General features: G+C 30.6%; 1 protein-coding gene across 1 annotated transcript in view; it reads right to left on the reverse strand.

Moving 5' to 3' along the window:
* Nucleotides 1-23,613, reverse strand: part of bt (projectin protein bent) — a 379,904-nt gene that overhangs the window by 265,212 nt on the left and 91,079 nt on the right. Inside the window, 3 exon segments of the mRNA XM_089089036.1 lie at nt 260-483; nt 14,327-14,507; nt 19,033-19,153. Coding sequence (XP_088945162.1) covers nt 260-483; nt 14,327-14,507; nt 19,033-19,153 — 526 coding nt within the window.

A 23,613-nucleotide genomic window follows, 5' to 3' on the forward strand; every position in this document is an offset into this window, starting at 1 on the left:
GACTCAAAATGAGAATTTATCCTGGAGGCGATTATTATATTTGGAAAGAACTTAAAAAAAGCGGCAAGTGATATATTCTTTTTCGTTCTAGCTAAGCAATATAAAAAAGTAAAAATTTACCCATAATACAATGCTCAGTATAAATTGAATCTGTTCTGTCATTAAATAAATAATAAAATAAATAAATAATACACTCTATAAAAAGAACAAAAAAAAACAGTATAATATTTATTGCAAGCATTAACTTAAATAGAATTACCTTTATTTCAAGGATCAAATCAAATAGGTCACCTCCTAGGGGAGTGGTTAAAATTTTCACTCTTTGGCTCAGAGACACTTCTTCGCTCCCTTTGAACCAAGTAACATTTGGTTCTGGTTTCGCCTTGCACCGACATTTCATCGTGATTAGGGTTCCAGTTGCATTTGGCTGTATTTTAGGCTTTTCAACGAAAGTAGGCGCAAATCCATCAAGATCCTCACCACCTAAAATATTTAAAAAGTTGCTTCTGGCTTTTGTGTCTAAATACTGATGTACTGTATATGCCATAGGTTGATATACTTCAGCACTGCCATCTTTTCAATACTTAAATGTTGACAAGGGAAGGTGCTATCTGTATTTTAGGCTTTTCAATAAAAGTAGACGCAAATCCATCTAGCAATATTTTCGCTGAAATATTTTCGGAAGTTGTTTTTTCCTCTTTGTCTAAATATTTATGTACTGAATAATCTATATATTAATATGTCGCAATAGTGTATTTTAGGCTTTTCAATAAAAGTAGACACAAATCCATCTAGCAATATTTTCGCAAAAATATTTTCGGAAGTTGTTTTTTCCTCTTTGTCTAAATATTTATGTACTGAATAATCTATATATTAATATGTCGCAATAGTGTATTTTAGGCTTTTCAATAAAAGTAAACTCAAATCCATCTAGCAATATTTTCGCAAAAATATTTTCGGAAGTTGTTTTTTCCTCTTTGTCTAAATATTTATGTACTGAATAATCTATATATTAATATGTCGCAATAGTGTATTTTAGGCTTTTCAAGAAAAGTAAACGCAATTCCATCTAGCAATATTTTCGCAAAAATATTTTTGGAAGTTGTTTTTTCCTCTTTGTCTAAATATTTATGTACTGAATAATCTATATATTAATATGTCGCAATAGTGTATTTTAGGCTTTTCAATAAAAGTAGACACAAATCCATCTAGCAATATTTTCGCAAAAATATTTTCGGAAGTTGTTTTTTCCTCTTTGTCTAAATATTTATGTACTGAATAATCTATATATTAATATGTCGCAATAGTGTATTTTAGGCTTTTCAATAAAAGTAAACGCAAATCCATCTAGCAATATTTTCGCAAAAATATTTTCGGAAGTTGTTTTTTCCTCTTTGTCTAAATATTTATGTACTGAATAATCTATATATTAATATGTCGCAATAGTGTATTTTAGGCTTTTCAATAAAAGTAAACGCAATTCCATCTAGCAATATTTTCGCAAAAATATTTTTGGAAGTTGTTTTTTCCTCTTTGTCTAAATATTTATGTACTGAATAATCTATATATTAATATGTCGCAATAGTGTATTTTAGGCTTTTCAATAAAAGTAGACACAAATCCATCTAGCAATATTTTCGCAAAAATATTTTCGGAAGTTGTTTTTTCCTCTTTGTCTAAATATTTATGTACTGAATAATCTATATATTAATATGTCGCAATAGTGTATTTTAGGCTTTTCAATAAAAGTAAACGCAAATCCATCTAGCAATATTTTCGCAAAAATATTTTCGGAAGTTGTTTTTTCCTCTTTGTCTAAATATTTATGTACTGAATAATCTATATATTAATATGTCGCAATAGTGTATTTTAGGCTTTTCAATAAAAGTAAACGCAAATCCATCTAGCAATATTTTCGCAAAAATATTTTTGGAAGTTGTTTTTTCCTCTTTGTCTAAATATTTATGTACTGAATAATCTATATATTAATATGTCGCAATAGTGTATTTTAGGCTTTTCAATAAAAGTAGACACAAATCCATCTAGCAATATTTTCGCAAAAATATTTTCGGAAGTTGTTTTTTCCTCTTTGTCTAAATATTTATGTACTGAATAATCTATATATTAATATGTCGCAATAGTGTATTTTAGGCTTTTCAATAAAAGTAGACACAAATCCATCTAGCAATATTTTCGCAAAAAAATTTTCGGAAGTTGTTTTTTCCTCTTTGTCTAAATATTTATGTACTGAATAATCTATATATTAATATGTCGCAATAGTGTATTTTAGGCTTTTCAATAAAAGTAGACACAAATCCATCTAGCAATATTTTCGCAAAAAAATTTTCGGAAGTTGTTTTTTCCTCTTTGTCTAAATATTTATGTACTGAATAATCTATATATTAATATGTCGCAATAGTGTATTTTAGGCTTTTCAATAAAAGTAGACACAAATCCATCTAGCAATATTTTCGCAAAAATATTTTCGGAAGTTGTTTTTTCCTCTTTGTCTAAATATTTATGTACTGAATAATCTATATATTAATATGTCGCAATAGTGTATTTTAGGCTTTTCAATAAAAGTAGACACAAATCCATCTAGCAATATTTTCGCAAAAATATTTTTGGAAGTTGTTTTTTCCTCTTTGTCTAAATATTTATGTACTGAATAATCTATATATTAATATGTCGCAATAGTGTATTTTAGGCTTTTCAATAAAAGTAGACACAAATCCATCTAGCAATATTTTCGCAAAAATATTTTTGGAAGTTGTTTTTTCCTCTTTGTCTAAATATTTATGTACTGAATAATCTATATATTAATATGTCGCAATAGTGTATTTTAGGCTTTTCAATAAAAGTAGACACAAATCCATCTAGCAATATTTTCGCAAAAATATTTTCGGAAGTTGTTTTTTCCTCTTTGTCTAAATATTTATGTACTGAATAATCTATATATTAATATGTCGCAATAGTGTATTTTAGGCTTTTCGATAAAAGTAGACACAAATCCATCTAGCAATATTTTCGCAAAAATATTTTTGGAAGTTGTTTTTTCCTCTTTGTCTAAATATTTATGTACTGAATAATCTATATATTAATATGTCGCAATAGTGTATTTTAGGCTTTTCAATAAAAGTAGACACAAATCCATCTAGCAATATTTTCGCAAAAATATTTTTGGAAGTTGTTTTTTCCTCTTTGTCTAAATATTTATGTACTGAATAATCTATATATTAATATGTCGCAATAGTGTATTTTAGGCTTTTCAATAAAAGTAGACACAAATCCATCTAGCAATATTTTCGCAAAAATATTTTCGGAAGTTGTTTTTTCCTCTTTGTCTAAATATTTATGTACTGAATAATCTATATATTAATATGTCGCAATAGTGTATTTTAGGCTTTTCAATAAAAGTAGACACAAATCCATCTAGCAATATTTTCGCAAAAATATTTTCGGAAGTTGTTTTTTCCTCTTTGTCTAAATATTTATGTACTGAATAATCTATATATTAATATGTCGCAATAGTGTATTTTAGGCTTTTCAATAAAAGTAGACACAAATCCATCTAGCAATATTTTCGCAAAAATATTTTCGGAAGTTGTTTTTTCCTCTTTGTCTAAATATTTATGTACTGAATAATCTATATATTAATATGTCGCAATAGTGTATTTTAGGCTTTTCAATAAAAGTAAACGCAAATCCATCTAGCAATATTTTCGCAAAAATATTTTCGGAAGTTGTTTTTTCCTCTTTGTCTAAATATTTATGTACTGAATAATCTATATATTAATATGTCGCAATAGTGTATTTTAGGCTTTTCAATAAAAGTAAACGCAAATCCATCTAGCAATATTTTCGCAAAAATATTTTTGGAAGTTGTTTTTTCCTCTTTGTCTAAATATTTAAGTACTGAATAATCTATATATTAATATGTCGCAATAGTGTATTTTAGGCTTTTCAATAAAAGTAGACACAAATCCATCTAGCAATATTTTCGCAAAAATATTTTCGGAAGTTGTTTTTTCCTCTTTGTCTAAATATTTATGTACTGAATAATCTATATATTAATATGTCGCAATAGTGTATTTTAGGCTTTTCAATAAAAGTAGACACAAATCCATCTAGCAATATTTTCGAAAAAATATTTTCGGAAGTTGTTTTTTCCTCTTTGTCTAAATATTTATGTACTGAATAATCTATATATTAATATGTCGCAATAGTGTATTTTAGGCTTTTCAATAAAAGTAGACACAAATCCATCTAGCAATATTTTCGCAAAAATATTTTCGGAAGTTGTTTTTTCCTCTTTGTCTAAATATTTATGAACTGAATAATCTATATATTAATATGTCGCAATAGTGTATTTTAGGCTTTTCAATAAAAGTAAACGCAAATCCATCTAGCAATATTTTCGCAAAAATATTTTCGGAAGTTGTTTTTTCCTCTTTGTCTAAATATTTATGTACTGAATAATCTATATATTAATATGTCGCAATAGTGTATTTTAGGCTTTTCAATAAAAGTAAACGCAAATCCATCTAGCAATATTTTCGCAAAAATATTTTTGGAAGTTGTTTTTTCCTCTTTGTCTAAATATTTATGTACTGAATAATCTATATATTAATATGTCGCAATAGTGTATTTTAGGCTTTTCAATAAAAGTAAACGCAAATCCATCTAGCAATATTTTCGCAAAAATATTTTTGGAAGTTGTTTTTTCCTCTTTGTCTAAATATTTATGTACTGAATAATCTATATATTAATATGTCGCAATAGTGTATTTTAGGCTTTTCAATAGAAGTAAACGCAAATCCATCTAGCAATATTTTCGCAAAAATATTTTCGGAAGTTGTTTTTTCCTCTTTGTCTAAATATTTATGTACTGAATAATCTATATATTAATATGTCGCAATAGTGTATTTTAGGCTTTTCAATAAAAGTAGACACAAATCCATCTAGCAATATTTTCGCAAAAATATTTTCGGAAGTTGTTTTTTCCTCTTTGTCTAAATATTTATGTACTGAATAATCTATATATTAATATGTCGCAATAGTGTATTTTAGGCTTTTCAATAAAAGTAGACACAAATCCATCTAGCAATATTTTCGCAAAAATATTTTCGGAAGTTGTTTTTTCCTCTTTGTCTAAATATTTATGTACTGAATAATCTATATATTAATATGTCGAAATAGTGTATTTTAGGCTTTTCAATAAAAGTAAACGCAAATCCATCTAGCAATATTTTCGCAAAAATATTTTTGGAAGTTGTTTTTTCCTCTTTGTCTAAATATTTATGTACTGAATAATCTATATATTAATATGTCGCAATAGTGTATTTTAGGCTTTTCAATAAAAGTAAACGCAAATCCATCTAGCAATATTTTCGCAAAAATATTTTTGAAAGTTGTTTTTTCCTCTTTGTCTAAATATTTATGTACTGAATAATCTATATATTAATATGTCGCAATAGTGTATTTTAGGCTTTTCAATAAAAGTAAACGCAAATCCATCTAGCAATATTTTCGCAAAAATATTTTTGGAAGCTGTTTTTTCCTCTTTGTCTAAATATTTATGTACTGAATAATCTATATATTAATATGTCGCAATAGTGTATTTTAGGCTTTTCAATAAAAGTAAACGCAAATCCATCTAGCAATATTTTCGCAAAAATATTTTTGGAAGCTGTTTTTTCCTCTTTGTCTAAATATTTATGTACTGAATAATCTATATATTAATATGTCGCAATAGTGTATTTTAGGCTTTTCAATAAAAGTAAACGCAAATCCATCTAGCAATATTTTCGCAAAAATATTTTTGGAAGTTGTTTTTTCATCTTTGTCTAAATATTTATGTACTGAATAATCTATATATTAATATGTCGCAATAGTGTATTTTAGGCTTTTCAATAAAAGTAAACGCAAATCCATCTAGCAATATTTTCGCAAAAATATTTTTGGAAGTTGTTTTTTCCTCTTTGTCTAAATATTTATGTACTGAATAATCTATATATTAATATGTCGCAATAGTGTATTTTAGGCTTTTCAATAAAAGTAAACGCAAATCCATCTAGCAATATTTTCGCAAAAATATTTTTGGAAGCTGTTTTTTCCTCTTTGTCTAAATATTTATGTACTGAATAATCTATATATTAATATGTCTCAATAGTGTATTTTAGGCTTTTCAATAAAAGTAAACGCAAATCCATCTAGCAATATTTTCGCAAAAATATTTTCGGAAGTTGTTTTTTCCTCTTTGTCTAAATATTTATGTACTGAATAATCTATATATTAATATGTCGCAATAGTGTATTTTAGGCTTTTCAATAAAAGTAAACGCAAATCCATCTAGCAATATTTTCGCAAAAATATTTTTGGAAGTTGTTTTTTCCTCTTTGTCTAAATATTTATGTACTGAATAATCTATATATTAATATGTCGCAATAGTGTATTTTAGGCTTTTCAATAAAAGTAAACGCAAATCCATCTAGCAATATTTTCGCAAAAATATTTTTGGAAGTTGTTTTTTCCTCTTTGTCTAAATATTTATGTACTGAATAATCTATATATTAATATGTCGCAATAGTGTATTTTAGGCTTTTCAATAAAAGTAGACACAAATCCATCTAGCAATATTTTCGCAAAAATATTTTAGGAAGTTGTTTTTTCCTCTTTGTCTAAATATTTATGTACTGAATAATCTATATATTAATATGTCGCAATAGTGTATTTTAGGCTTTTCAATAAAAGTATACGCAAATCCATCTAGCAAGATTTTCGCAAAAATATTTTTGGAAGTTGTTTTTTCCTCTTTGTCTAAATATTTATGTACTGAATAATCTATATATTAATATGTCGCAATAGTGTATTTTAGGCTTTTCAATAAAAGTAGACGCAAATCCATCTAGCAATATTTTCGCAAAAATATTTTCGGAAGTTGTTTTTTCCTCTTTGTCTAAATATTTATGTGCTGAATAATCTATATATTAATATGTCGCAATAGTGTCATCTTCTTAATCCATCAGTCTTAACAACAAATAAACGCCATCTGCATTCCACTGGATTTTATAATTTTTAATGAAAGTAGGCACAAATCAATGAAGTTCCTCACCATCTTAAATCTTTTAAAAAACTGTTTTTCTTTTTTACTTTTCTCGTTTAAATATTTATATACGGTATGGCCTACAGATTAATTTATTACAGGACTGTTTTCAATGTTGGTAAGAAGTAGATGGCGACTGCATTTGTATGCGTTTTATGTTTCTCAACAAAAGTAAGCACAAATCCATCAAGTTTCATACCATCTGAAATTTTCAAAAACTGTTTTTTGTCTAAATATTTATTTACTGCGTACAGAACAGATTAATATGTTACAAAGATGTCATCTTTCTAACCCATCAATATTAATAAGAAAAAGGTGTCAGCCGTATTTGGCGGGGTTTTAGGTTTTTCAACGAAGAGTAGGCGTAAATCCAACTAGATTCTTAAGACCAATTTTTTTTCCGAAAAAATTGTGTCTAAATATTGACATAGTGTATATACTCTACTTAGTATGTTGCAACGTTTTCTAATCCATCTATAATGACGAGAAAAGGTATTAGTTACATTTGACTAGATTTTTGGCTTTTCAGCGAAAGTAAGCGACAATCGTAATAGATTCTTATCACCTAAAACATTTCAAATGTTTTTCCTCTTTTGTCTCAATAATGACATACTACGCATACCATAGGATAATATGGTACAACACTGTCTTCTGTCTTCTAAAATGCACAAATCGTTATAGATTCTAGCCACCTAAACTTTTCAAATATATATATTATAGATTAATATGTTTCAACACTGTCTTCTAATCTATCAATGGTGAAAATAAGAAGCTGTCAGTTAAAATGTGTCTAGATTTTGAACTTATTCTATTTTCCCACTTTTCTATTTTTATATTTTATTTTTTCTCTTTTTTCTATTTTATTTTGCTTTTCGTTTTTTCTCTTTTTTTGCTACTAAGTCTTCTAAATCATAACTCCATTCACGAAATTTCGCAAAAGATTCAAGACAAATGCTCAACCCATTCACTCTTTACGCAAAAATCTATGGGAAATATGGCTTAAGGTAAAAACCATTTTCTGGAACTTCTTCGATATTTTAAAGAAATTAGTTGAGCTCTGAAATTTATACTTTAATAGATATTAAGGAATTGATTGCCGAGCTAATTCATAAACGTTTTGTTTACCTGACTCTAAAATATTGTTTAAAATTTCAGAGGAAGTTTATTCTAAAAATTATTATTTATCTTGTATAATTGATATCTAAGCTAATTTTTAAACGTTTTATCCTCCTGGCTCTACAACATTATTTAAAATATTAAAGGAAGTTTTTTCGGAAAGGGATTATTTATCCTATATAATTGATATCTGAGCTAATAAACACTCATTTATACCATATAGTTGATATGAGAGCTAACTCCTAAACGTTTTATCCACCTCTTCTGCAACGTTATTTGAAAATATCAAAGGAGGTTTTTCCGGAAGGCAATTATTTATACTATATAACTGATATCTGTGCTAGTTCCTAAACGTTTTACCCACCTGGTTCCGCAACGTTATTTGAAACATCAAAGGAGGATGGTCCGGAATGTAATCATTTATACTATATAACTGATATCTGTGCTAATTCCTAAGCGTCTTATCCACCCGGTTCTGCAACGTTATTTAAAATATCAAAGGAGGTTTTTCCGGAAGGCAATTATTTATACTATATAACTAATTTCTGTGCTAATTCGTAAACGTCTTATCCACCCGATTCTGCAACGTTATTTGAAATATCAAAGGAGGTTTGTCTGGAAGGCATTTATGCTATATAACTGATATATGTGCTAATTCGTAAATGTTTCATCCTCCTGGTTCTGCAACGTTATTTGAAATATCAAAGGAGGTTTGTCCGAAAGGCATTTATTTATACTATATAACTGATATCTGTGCTAATTGCTAAACGTTCGATTCACCTGGTTCTGCAACGTTATTTAAAATATCGAAGGAGGTTTGTCCGGAAGGCAATTATTTTTACTATATAACTGATATATGTGCTAATTCGTAAACGTCTTTTCCACTTGGTTCTGCAACGTTATTTGAAATATCAAAGGAGGTTTTTCTGGAAGGCATTTATTTATACTATATAACTGACATCTGTGCTAATTCCTAAACGTTTTATCCCCCTGGTTCTGCAACTTTATTTAAAATATCAAAGGAGGTTTGCCCGGAATGCAATCATTTATACTATATAACTGATATCTGTGCTAATTCCTAAACGTTTTACCCACCTGGTTCTGCAACGTTATTTGAAATATCAAAGGAGGTTTGTCCGGAATGTAATCATTTATACTATATAACTGATATCTGTGCTAATTAGTAAACGTCTTATCCACCCGGTTCTGCAACGTTATTTGAAATATCAAAGGAGTTTTGTCCGAAAGGCATTTATTTATACTATATAACTGATATCTGTGCTAATTCCTAAACGTTCGATTCACCTGGTTCTGCAACGTTATCTAAAATAGCGAAGGAGGTTTTTACGGAAGGCAATTATTTATACTATATAACTGATATCTGTACTAATTTGTAAACGTATTATCCACCTGGTTCTGCAACGTTATTTGAAATATCAAAGGAGGTTTGTCCGGAATTCAATCATTTATATTATATAACTGATATCTGTGCCAATTCATAAACATTTGATCCACCTGGTTCTGCAACTTTATTTGAAATATCAAAGGAGGTTTGTCCGGAGGGCAATTATTTATATTATATAACTCATATCTGTGCTAATTCGTAATCATCTGATCCACCCGGTTCTGCAACGTTATTTGAAATATCAAAGGAGGTTTGTCTGGAAGGCATTTATTTATACTATATAACTGATATCTATGCTAATTCGTAAACGTTTTATCCACCTGGTTCTGCAACTTTTTTTAAAATATCAAACGAGGTTTATCCGGAATGCAATTATTTAGACTATATAACTGATATCTGTGCTAATTCCTAAACGTCTGATCCACCTGGTTCTGCAACGTTATTTGAAATATCAAAGGAGTTTTGTCCGAAAGGAATTTACTTATACTATATAACTGATATTTGTGCTAATTTCCTAAACGTTCGATTCACCTGGTTCTGCAACGTTATTTAAAATAGCGAAGGAGGTTTGTCCGGAATGTAATCATTTATATTATATAACTGATATCTGTACTGATTCGTAAACGTATTATCCACCTGGTTCTGAAGCGTTATTTGAAATATCAAAGGAGGTTTGTCCGGAATTCAATCATTTATACTATATAACTGATATCTGTGTCAATTCATAAACGTTTGATCCACCTGGTTCTGCAACTTTATTTGAAATATCAAAGGAGGTTTGTCCGGAGGGCAATTATTTATATTATATAACTGATATCTGTGCTAATTAGTAAACGTCTTATCCACCCGGTTCTGCAACGTTATTTGAAATATCAAAGGAGTTTTGTCCGGAAGGTATTTATTTATACTATATACCTGATATCTGTGCTAATTTGTAAACGTTTATCCCCCTGGTTCTGCAACTTTATTTAAAATATCAAAGAAGGTTTGCCCGGAATGCAATCATTTATACTATATAACTGATATCTGTGCTAATTCCTAAACGTTTTACCCACCTGGTTCTGCAACGTTATTTGAAATATCAAAGGAGGTTTGTCTGTAAGGCAATTATTTATACTATATAACTGATATCTGTGCTAATTCGTAAACGTTTTATCCACCTGATTCTGCAACGTTATTTGAAATATCGAAGAAAGTTTGTTCGGAATGCAATCATTTATACTATATAACTGATATCTGTGCTAATTCCTAAACGTTTTACCCACCTGGTTCTGCAACGTTATTTGAAATATCAAAGGAGGTTTGTCCCGAATGTAATCATTTATACTATATAACTGATATATGTGCTAATTGCTAAACGTTCTATCCACCTGGTTCTGCAACGTTATTTGAAATATCAATGGAGGTTTGTCCGGAATGCAATTATTTATACTATATAATTGATATCTAAGCTAATTACTGAGCATTTTATCCCCCTGCCTCTACAACGTTATCCAAGAAAATCAAAGGAATTTTGTCCGAAAAGTGATTATTTATCCTAAATAAAAGGTTTTTTGTTGCCTTACTCTTGCAGAATTTAAGACAAAACTCAGCCGAAATTAATAACATTATTTGTAACAGACCCTCAAACCAACTCTGCAACTAAAGCGAAATGAAAATGTGAAGGATGGGTATAATGTTTCAGTAAGATAAAGGAAAAAAACTTTTTTGATTGATTGTGATTTAGGTCCAAATAATTTGGCTTCATGTCCAGAAGCCTTTATGAATAAGAGAAGAAAAAAAAAGACTGAAAATTTTTTTTAAAAAATCATACAAAGAAAAAAGAAATGGAAAACATAACCTCCATACAAAAAAATAAAAGAAAAATTGAGGTCTTAATAACGTCCACGTCAGGAAGGTACCAGTTTTTATTTTATTTTTTTATTTTTGTTTTTTATATTTTGTGTTTTTCTTTCTCCCTTTTCTTTATATATATATTTTTTTTATTTTGGGTTAGTTTGCTTTGTTACTTTGTCTTCTTTTTCCTCCGTTAATAAAGGCTTCCGGACGTGTAGCTGATATATTCGCACTTTCATTATTTTTGATGAAGAAAAGTCTTTTGTCAATTTTCCATCTTATTGAAAAATTATATATGTTTTTCACTACTTCCACTTTGTTTTAATTATAGACGGAAATTGACAGGCAGATTGGAATAAAAATTACTAAACTAATTTACTTTTATTGTCTTTCTTTTCAACTACTCAAGAGAAACGAAAGTCAAAACGAAAAAAGCAGAAATGAGTTGAGAACAGGGTTTTTATTTTTCCAAAAATATCATATACGGAATATTCGATTGCTTAAAATTCATTTTATGGTAGATTCGGTTTGATAGTTTTAATTTTACTTGTTTTGATTATTTTTTTTAATTGCGCATCAATTACCCTTGAAAAATTTGTATTTTTGTTCTCCAGCGGAAGACGTTTCACCTAATACAATAAACAAATTATAAATGCATTATTTGCAATACAATATTTGTTCTACTCCACTATCTCTTTATGGTACGTCCCTAATTGTTGCATCTACGGCATATTAAAAAAAAAGTAGGGTATGTACTAGAGAAGGTTTCTTTGGGGCCATACCCCTTTCAGAAATGCAGAAGCTTTTGTTGATTTTTAAGTACTGTCTTATATATTAAACATGCATCATCTTTTCCTTGTTCTTACCTCCCAGCCTCTCAAAAATAAATTCCTCCATATATGCCCAAAATAAGTATATATTTAATTTACATGAAACTTTCATCGGGAGATACTTTTGCATTAAAAACATGGCCAGAAAAAGGCATACGGTCGAGACATTTCTCTCTGGTCTATCTGGTTTAATTTTACATAGTGGGGCTCTTAAGTTCGTCCAACTCTTCCTCCAAGAATGCCAAAATGAAAAGAAAGAGGAATGCCAAAATGAAATGCCAAAATGAAAATGAAAACAAATTGTGAACAGCAAAAACAGATAATACGAGGAGATTGGATCAAACGGTAAGAAGGTAGGGACCTGAAAAAAACAGGTACTACGCAGTTTCATTCCCCTCCTCCTCCAGGAATGCCAACATCAGGAGAAAGAGGAAGGAAACAAATTGTGAACCGTAAAAAACAGATAATACGAGAAGATTACGCGGATTTTCACAATTCGTGGCCTGTATTACTAACAACTCACTGCAACACCAAGCCGTCCGCGGCCCAGATAGCTTTGCATGTTCATCCTCCATCCCAAACTATTGAAAGCTTCCCTTTTTACCCCTTCAAAAATTTACAATTTCCTTTAACTCATTCTTTACGACCTCGTCCGATTCCATTCGCGGACGACTTAGATGATGACGCTTTTCGTTTGGCCTTGGAGGGAGGGTAAAAAAAGACAATATTTCAAAATCTCTCATCCTTCGTCTGCAAAACGTATCCTATCCATTGCAATCTTTTTCTCGTTGTAGCCCAAGAAAGTCGGACAGAACCACATTTTTCACACAACTTGTTGTTTGTGACCTCTGGCTTTTGTTTCCCCTTAAATATTAAAATTGTTACGGCTGTTTATAAGATTATTTGTATTTTCCATATAATTCACATAATTTGTCACCTTGAGCATATATTGAACATTTATATATTGAACATTTTTATGTAACCTTAATCAAGGGAACCTGATGCACTTAAACCATTTCGCAATAAGAAAAACAGAGACCAGAGTTGCCAATAAAAACAGAGTTGCCAGCAGAGCAGTCTTTCCACTTCTAAATTTGGGTTTCATATCTTCAATTTTGCCTTTGTGACTTCAGCAGACACATACATAGGAATTTATTTGATACGTAATATACGCGGAAAATATTAAAAAGTATTCGAAGAATCTTAAAAGTCTAAAAACCTTCGGAAAGACACAGGCCCAAAACTATAGATCCGTTACCCCCCCCCCCCTTATATAAATATGTGAAAAAAATAATAATAATAACTATGATTATTTTCCATTTCTTTTTGTTCATTTTCTATTATCATTTTCTATTATTGGAAGATAATTCCTTTCCGTTAATACTTCTTCCATTCTTTTCAGTTTTCTAATTTTTTTTAGTTTATATTAATCTTTGCATAAGATTTCTATAATTTTTAAAAGAATACTTTCAAAAAAACCTGCTCTAAAATAATAAACAAAAAAACACATCTAAACATTTCCGGAAATTCTGATTTGCTTCGAAAAAAAAAATAATTACAAGGGAAGAAATATCAAGAGGAAATATTTGCATTACTTTCGCTAACGAAATTAACTCCCTTACACCGCTGATTACTCACACGCAACGGCACTTTGGAGGGTACAATTGGAATTTAGTTTGTTCAGTGTTTTCAATGCTATTAAAAAAGTACTGAATTTTTAAAATTATAAAATTACAAAAGAAAAGAGATTTATATAATTCTTAGAAATAGTATTTTAAACAAAGCTCCTCTAAAAAAAAAAAAATTAAAAATATATTCGTATTAAAATTTACAAAGATGCTGGTTCTATTAAAAAGACATTCTTTTTTTTTTCTCGTGTAAATATTCGTTTTCTTTTTGTCTTTTTTTCCTATTTATCGTCCGTCTTTGTTTTGAATTGGATAAATAATAATAACCATTAGATCCTAATCAAAAAGACCTTATCTTCGAAAAATTAATTTAAATGAGATAAAAATATCAAACCAGCTACCGTACCTTGGAAATTGAGGGAAATGTTTGCATTACTTTCGCCAATGGAATTAACTGCATTGCACCGGTAATTACCACCATCACCAGCGCTTGGATTGTCAATCTCCAATGTTAGATTATACATGTCTTTTCCAACACTGCTACTTGTTATTCTAATTCGGCTACTGTCTTTAATAACTTTAGAGCCCTGAAATTAAGAAAGAGATTAGTGTTGATAAATGTTGCGGAATCTCCAGGGTTGCCACTGCCCACAAACTCTTCATCCAGGTTTTTAAAAAAAATTATTTTGGAGTTTCCATTGAAAATGCGCATTTTTCTATTCTCATAAAAAAAATCCTAAACAAAGAAACTGCCTCTCCTAGATTTTAAATGATATCTATTTTGTAATTTTGTTAATTTTTTTTTGGGGGGGGGGAGAGGGGTGACGTAATTGTTTGCTTTTTAACTGTATATAAAAATGTTGTCACTCATATGAAATTTGTTTCCATAATTAAGGCTCTAAACGAATTTTCTAAATTCGTAAGCTATCTAGATCCTTTTGTCAGACTAAAAATCCGTGGGTGCTAATTGTATAAAAAAGAATATGGAGCCATTTTCGAGAGTAAATTTATCTATACATATATACACAATTATTGCTCGTTTCAAGAGTGTAGATGAATACAGCACAAACATAATTAAATCAGGTATAATTATATTAAACGCAATTTGGTTTAAGAAAATCCTTTCAATCAAAATAAGGGAGAAAATTTTAATTTTATTTACCTTTCTTGCAATCACGGTTTGGGAAAAAACAAACGACAAATTAAACCTGCCGAAACTGCTAGACTTAAATAAGACATAGATGTCGTATTTTCAGTGGTTTTTGGACGGATAGGAGGGCATTAACCTCTCTAATATTTTTGGCCGCCTCTAGATTTTAAAAAGAAAATTTTTGATAAATTTTCATTGAAAAGAACCTTTTATTAGTGTTTTAATTGACAAATAAAGAATAAAATGGCAATTTATCCCTCCCCCTTCTAAGTTTTGAAAGATAATTGTGTGCCCTTCGTGATTTTATTTCAATGCGCAAAATTACTTGTAGAAATTAGTTTCTTCAAGAATTATGTAATTTTTATAATTATGAATCATTTCTAAAGTACCGATATTTTAAACCATAGTGGAATAAGTGCCAAGCAGGTCATTGACTATTCAATCATGCTTTTATGACAGCCCAGTTCCAAAGGAGGAGTCGAGTTCTTTTCTACATATTTTCGTAGAACTGGATTTGCCGTGACACTTTTTCTTTAGAATTAATCAAAACTGTCCGAGTTAATTAGAAGCTAATGAGATGCTATCTATCGGGGATGAAAATAAAATGTAAAAGACGAAGTTGACATATATTTGTTGACATTGCGTTTTTTTTATTCCTTAATATTTTTGCTCAATAGAAATTCACATATACAATACTTGCATAATTAAAACTTTATCTACACTATTAAATTTATTTCTACCTTTTCTGCGTTTTTGCTGGATAGTTAATTTTCATACTTTCAGGTTTTTTCAATATTTTGGCTTAATAGAAGCTTATGGATTTGCTACCACTCTATTTTAAAATTCTTCTGTCTTATTTTCCTGATTATAAACTGAGGTGATGAAAATAGCATGCGTTACAGTTTTTTGAAAAAAAATTGAACTGAAATTTAAAATATTAAGAAGTAATAAAGAGTATTAACTCAAACTCAGGTTACGCACGCTTCTCCTTCTTCTACGTTATATTCAAGTCTTCACTCTTTACTTTTCCTCCTGTTACGGTCTTGTGGATTAGAATTAAATCATCTTATTCACGGGGTTTTTATTTATTAATTTTTTATTATTAGTGTTTTGCTCATTTATTATCCACTGTTGAAAATATCTATATGCTATTTAAAACGAACAGTTTGGGGTAGTGAACTGTAAGGAAGAGGCCACTCGGCTCAATAGTAACCGGAACTTGGACAATAATAGTTACAACAAAAGAATTGGCTTTTTATACATATTCCATTAAATTCATTAAGTTTGAGTTTAAGATTAATGTTACCCATCAAGCTACGAACCTGAAAAAATTTGACTGGTTTTCTAAAAAGGAGAACACCCCCAAAAAGGGAGGTAATCTTGCTGAAAATCACAATACTAGACTTAAGTGTATCAGAGAAAACTACTAGTGAGGTTTCAAACGCTGATCTCCAAAAACCTAGAATTTTGCAATCTTTTTCTAGAAGAAACAACACAGATACGCGTTAATTTTTTTTTTATTTTGTTTGTTTGTTTTTTTCCTCGAGGGTGTTCATATAGAATCGATGGTCCTAGAAAATCGATAGAGGGCTTATTCAATTAGAAATCAAAAGATTGTAGTGCCCTTTATAAGTGACTACAAAGATTATGCCACGGGGAGGTGGCGTTTTCTGCCATTTTGTGGCACCAAACTTTTGTCCTATGAAGAACCAAGTTGCTATTGATCTAATATTGTGAGAGAGCCACTCGATTTATAATTGTCAAAAAAATATATATATATTGTGATCTAAATATATATTACGATCTAATGTGATCTAATATATGTGATCTAAATATATATTATGATCTAATGTGATCTAATATTGTGATCTAATGTGATCTAAATATATATTGTAATCTAATGTGATCTAATATTGTGATCTAATCAGATAAATGTAGAAAGGGGTGGGGGTTAGGAATTAATTTCTCATCTCTCTTATAAATATGCAATCTCTCATGTTTCACGAAATAATATAAATGATGCGTAAGTGCACATCAGCAAATAAAGAGGTGTGGGGGTTCATTTTATAAGTGGAGGGGGCATAATGCTATCCTAGCTCTCATTGAGCCTTAAGATAAATATAGAATGGTTTGTTTTTTCTTTAGGAAGGGGAGATATAGAAATTGATATCTAACCCCTGTATATTTTCCAAAATATTTTTGGTCTTCAGCCATATTATTAGTGCTGGAAGGGGGGGGGGCAACCGTGCCCCTCTCATTGCAACAATCTTATGCTATGTAGCATACAATTTTGCATTCACGTTCCTACCAGCTCAGTGGTGGAAAAGGCAAGGTGACGCATCAGGAACCTCGTCAGATTTTTTTTTTTGGGGGGGGGGTAGGTGCTATCTGGAGGTTTGTCTTTAGTGATTTTAAATGGTAATGTTTTTATTTTCTTTTTATATACAGATTTTTAATGGATTCATACATATGTATACAATGGATTTAAACATTCAAGAGCTCCATTGCGGGGGCCATGATGGTTATAGCCACGTATAAGATCAAAAGCCACGTAGAATTTCCATCCATATGAAACAATATCCCTCCCTGTCTACCCAAATTCTATTGTGAAAATATTAATAAAAATTTCATTAAGAAAACTACTGTTCATCAAAAATTGCCACAAAATATTCAAATTTTTCCCAAAATTTTAATTACAATCTGACCCTTTGATACTTATTGAGGGGAGACAAGAGGGGTCCATATCGGCGGGAAAAACCGAAAAAGCGGAATGCTATCCATCAATTCACAATTATTGATATATACAATTCAACAGCAAGATTTCGGGGTTCTATGGGGCATATAGCCAGGGGCGTCGTTGGGGGGAGGGGGACGGGGGTCAGTTGCCCCCAATAATACGGAAAAATTGTTATATATCCCATTCCCCTTGACTATCGGGATATGGACCCCTCTTGCCCCCCAGGGGGCAAGAGGGGTCCAGGTCCAGGGGGTAAGAATACTGGAGATTCGCCCCTGCAGGTAGCCTAAACCATATCTTGGTTTGGCCTTGGCATGATTTGAGAAAAGATAAGAGATTAATTTAAAAAAAAAACAGATTTTTTCAACTGACAGTAGGGACTAACATTAAAACTGAAAACGAATAGAAATTATTCTGTATATGAGCATGGCTATTTCTTCCTCAACCCCTCGCTCTTTACGCAAAGATTTGACTCTTTGTCCCAATTTTTAAAGAACGTCTACCAAAGCACAAGAGCCGTTGGGTTGTAAAACAAGCTTTTTTAAAGTGCTAAAAACTTTAGTGCCACGAGAGATGGGTTGAGGAGGGAATAGCCATGTTCATATACCATGCGAACATATATATACAATATATGTTCGTTTCTGTTCTTAGGCAATATAATAAGGAAGTAAAATAAAGAAAAAAACAGAAAAGAATAGGAAAATGCTGTAAGGAAAATAAAGGAAGGAAAAAAGTGGCCTATGAATAACTTCTTAAGTCAATTTTAAGAAGGTTCTTATTTATTTTACTTATTTATTATTATCCACTTATTGCTCCATTTCATAATATTACTAATAATTGTTATTGGGAGGTATGCATATAATTTTTTGGGTGTGAGGGGGGGGGGAGATTTTCTGTAGGGAGGATTTTACGTGGAAAATATTCCATTGGAAGAGAAATTTCCAGGCAGCCGAACTTTTCAGGGGAAATATTACACCGGGGGATTTGCCAAAAGTTCTATACGAAATCCATTTCATATGTCTCGCTTTCTCTTTATCGACTCAATTTAACGCGTGGGGAGATATTAAGGATAATAGTCCAGGGTAAATTTTCACCGGGATCGAATCGGCTAGAGAATATTTCCTTGGGGAGGTGGAATTTTTCCATGGAGGTGGAGCCACATTTTCTGGCATTATTTAAAAATTATAAGAAATTTAATAACAAAAAGTTTAAAAAAAATACCCACCTGAAACCAAGTAATTTCTGGGTACGGATTAGCTTCCAATGTACACTCCATCACCAATTTTTCACCTTCCTGGCGAATTGCAGGCTTTTTTGGAAATCTTGGCGCCTTACCATCTGGAATTCTGAAAAGACTTCTTTCATTACCTAAACCTGATAAATTCCTATTAAAACCAATGAATTAATTAAGGACGGGGAGAAGGTTAGATGGGGCTAGTCTCCCTAGAATTTAGTCAACACCCTTTAGGAAACAAATAGCTCGAAAAAATAGCTACAACCTTCCCTGGATTGTACCATAGGGGGCCTATTCTCAATAATAAAATAAAATAGGGTTCCAAAGGTTTAATGGCCTTCTTTTTATTTGCTAGAATTTGCAAACCTAGACATGGCGATCTTCAGCACTCTCTAAACATTCAGCACTTCTTGACAGAGATGCAACCAGGGGATGAGGGTTCCACCATACCCTGAACATTTCTGAAAATTTCTTATTTTAATTACGAAAAAACAAATCCGAAATTTCCCCCACACCCACCCCCCCCCCCCACGCACCCAAACTGCGCATATCGCGGATTGATAGTAATTCTTGAAAAGAATTTCAAAATTTAATCTAAGATTTATATTTTTTAATAATTCCCATTCAATTTCAAAAATAAAAGCCAGTTTGTACAAGTCCAAAATTTTCACATATTCTACATCATTCAATATTAGCAAAAAGCAAACAAACCAAAGCCATATCTGGGGAGGGTGGCACTTGATGCTTAAAAGAGTGAGTTTTTTACACCAAAAAATCCAATTTTCTTAACCATTTCTTGGTGGTTGTCTCAAATTTTTCAAGCGGTAGGGGAGGGATGGTTATAACTCGAAATGTAGAGGGGCAGACAAAATGAAAATTGATATTCCAGTTAAAAACTTAAATTATCTAATTTTGTTTACTAATAACCCGATGAGCGATTTACATTTTTGTACAGCATATAAATTCTTTAATTGGAATTTAGTTAAGGTTTGACTGGTCATGTCAAGCAACCCTGTCGAAGTTATCACATTTTCTATTTGTAAATTATGTTCGAAACTTCGGGATAAAAATCTTCAATCGGTAATAAATTCTAACTAACAACCTCAAACACTATTTTTATGCTGTTGACCTTTGCCTAAACATTTCATTTATCAATTTATGTCATCTGATTATTTTTGGAAAGGTAATTTGTTTTTTGCCAAGGTTCCAAGATTTTGCAAACAACCTATAACTGCGTTCCATCTAGATACGTGTTTTGGTCCCTTTGAAGACACGCCATATGTTTTTATTTTCTGTTGCTACTTCAATTTATAGAATTAGAAATCATTGGTAATTTATATTTCTTTACTGAATATTTTCTATTGGTAATTTATCTTTGAAGTTGTAGAATAAAGATCCTCCATCCAGAAGCAAATTATTTCTAATAAGCTTGGACACTTTTTTAACTGTTGACCTTGGCTAAGCATTTCATTTGTCAGTTTCCTGTCACCTGATTATTTTTGGAAAGCTAATTTGTTTTTAGCCAAAGTTCCAGACTTTTGCAAATAATACATAACTCAGTTCAATCTATCCGATCTGTTTGGGATATGTATTTTTGGGCTCTTGGAAAAACTGACTTTTGTTTTTTCCAGCAGCTTCTTGAACGACATCCTCGATTTTCTTAGTTTGCGGACGTCAAATTAGGGACAGCTCAGTATTATTACGCCTTAATGCTGGACTGAATGTTAATAAGAGAAATTGATGGAAATATTTTCTGAAATACCACCTCATCTTTGAGAAAAGAATCCTTCGAAAATAATATTTTACCGTACTTGCTCGACGTTATTTATACTGTTTGAATTTTTGAACTTGTGTTTGGAAGGATCCACCAATAAAATTAGAAAACAGTCACCTAGAAGATCCACTTTTTCCAATTTCATCCCTCCCCTACCTACAAAAATGCATTGTTACTCTTCCCCTCCCCCCTCCAAAAAATAAAAGATTTTAACTGTTTACACCTATGCATATAAGTTGTATTGAACCTCAAAAAAAAATATATATTTTTAACACATATTGTTAAATGTTTTTAGCAATTATTTTACTATAAATATATTCATATTTTTTTTTTCTTTTTTTTTACTTAAGCTGCTCAAAAAACGAGTCTTGTTTAAATAAGCCTAACAAACGAATATTTTTCTATAACATTAGTAATGATCGTATTCAATAACTTTAATTTTTATTTGATATGACGTTTGGCATTACCTTTCAATCACTATGAATAACATTTATGACCCAGAACGTTTGCAAAATTGTTCAGAAGTTCAATTAACTTTTGGGGCAGAGTCATCAACATAGAAAAAGGCTGTCGACATAAGTGAAATTTTTAGGAATCTTTTTAAAATCGTAAAGTTGTTATATTTTAGGAGTGTCTGTGGGGGGGGGGATAAACTCTTTACACTTGGAAATTGGAAACTGAAAAAAATGTAGATAGAAAAACTATTTAGATTTTTATGTTCGTGACTACATTTTCTGAAAAAAAAACGAAATCTTTAATTTTGAAAAAAAAGTAGCTATCTCTAGTGAAAAAAAGCAAAAAATGAAGCTTATTGGGGAGAAACTGTACCCAAATTTACAGGACAATTTTGTCTTTTTGGAGAGTTAGGGGGGAGCAGGAATCATGGTTTTACCCCTTTCAAAAATTGGTCTTTTCTTTTTACAAATACTTTATAAATCTTTGATTTTAAGGCAGATAAATCTTTAATCATACCAGGCTCCATACCTGGAGCCAGGTATGGTCGTCCTGGCTCCAGTGGCATCAATTTATGCGGGAGATGCATGAAAATATAGGGGGGGGGTAAGTTCTATTTTTTTTTCAATTCTTACACTGAAAATACCAAAAAAGGTATTTTTCAATCTAATACTCCCCAAAAAGGTAGTTTTCAAATCATAAATTGGCTAAATGTGCTCCCCCTCGGTTAGCACACATGTCTCAGCAAATACATCTTCTGCTTCTCCACCTTTATCACTAAGAATAACCTTAATGTCAGTTTGACGTGTCATTTGGCACTGTTTTCTATGCAATTGGCATTCTCAAAGTTGAATGAACGAAATAAAAGTTGAAAAATCTACATCCGTCTATATTTCACTCAAAACTACAATCATAGCTTCAATTTATAAGAACTATAACCTTGGTCACTTCAGCAATATTATAAGTCCAGAATCACCATGTTTTATCTGTAAGCATTTGCTATTTTGGTGGAATTTACCTCTGTGGCCTCACCAAAACAAATTTATGGCATTGACTTACATCTAGTTAAATATAAAAGATTTACAAAATAAAATTAAAAAGGGATATTATAACACCTAAACGTTGGTTATTGTGTTGAAATTGACTTTTTAAGTTTTTAAGCATTTCATCTCTATATAAAATTTCCTCCGTCAACGAAGCTCATGGAAAACAACCAAGGAGACAGCTGTCCAAAAGCCCAGATAAACGAATTAAGACCTAATTCAATAAATTAAAACACTGTCCTATAATCTTTCAATTGATATGTTCTAAACAGGTATGCCAATTCATGAGAATGTAGGAGAGGGAGGGAGAGAATTCCTTTTCGGTGAAGATGGAAGAAAATATAGTTGTCAAAGTATAGGGGTGGGGCATTGTTTTTCAATTTTTCTAAAAGAAACGCCAAAAATGGTACCTTTGAAAATCTTAAAATCTGGGAGAGCGATTGCCTCCCTCATCAATTGACACCCTGTTATTCTATGGATAATAAGCTTGAATAAAATAAAGTGGAAATGAAAAATTTGGAAAAATTTACTCGTGAATATAAACATAATCTTCACGGTTAATTTATGCCCAGATTTATAATGCCTTCCCTAAAAATTAATAGATTTTGGAAGTCACGGGTTTTCATCTAAAATAAGTCCCAGGGAACTGACGAATCTGACCTCGTCAAAAATGATCCATGAGGAAAAATTTAGATAACCAGCATACCAATAAATTCTGAATATTATTTTAATGATTTTTTTTACCAGAATAAAAAACAAAAATTAATTAGACATACGAATAATTACAATTAAGTAGTTTGAAATTACAACTAAAATTAGAAATTGATTAATTAAAAAAGAAAAAAAAATTAGTCAATTAATAAAATTAGAAAAAAAATTAGAAATTCAGTCCGTCCTACAATAAATTAAAAACTTGCTATTTTTTAACCTATTTTAAGAGCTTGATTTTTAGATTTTTCCGCAAATGAATTATACACAATTTAACCATATTATTTTCAAAATAGTTATGCAAAAAAAGAACTATTAAATAGGGCCAGGGCCAGGTAAAAAGTTTATTTTGAATAAAAAGCTAAAATTTTCAATAGGAACGTGAAATTCTTTGAAACAGATCTTAATCCATTAAGTTGAGGATACGCTATTTAAATCTTAAAAATTGTCAATGAAAAGCGCAACCTGTTCTGAAGGGACACTGGCCTTAGATGTTTTTAAACAAATTTGTAACCATTATAACTAATCTTGGAACTCCTTTGCCCCCCCCCCCCAAAAAAAAAATCAGATTCATTGCTGCCTGTGAATCAGCAT

This window comes from Artemia sp. Qi Xiang Cuo, chromosome 1, assembly GCF_049724085.1.
Source record: "Artemia sp. Qi Xiang Cuo chromosome 1, ASM4972408v1, whole genome shotgun sequence".
NCBI lineage: Eukaryota > Metazoa > Arthropoda > Branchiopoda > Anostraca > Artemiidae > Artemia > Artemia sp. Qi Xiang Cuo.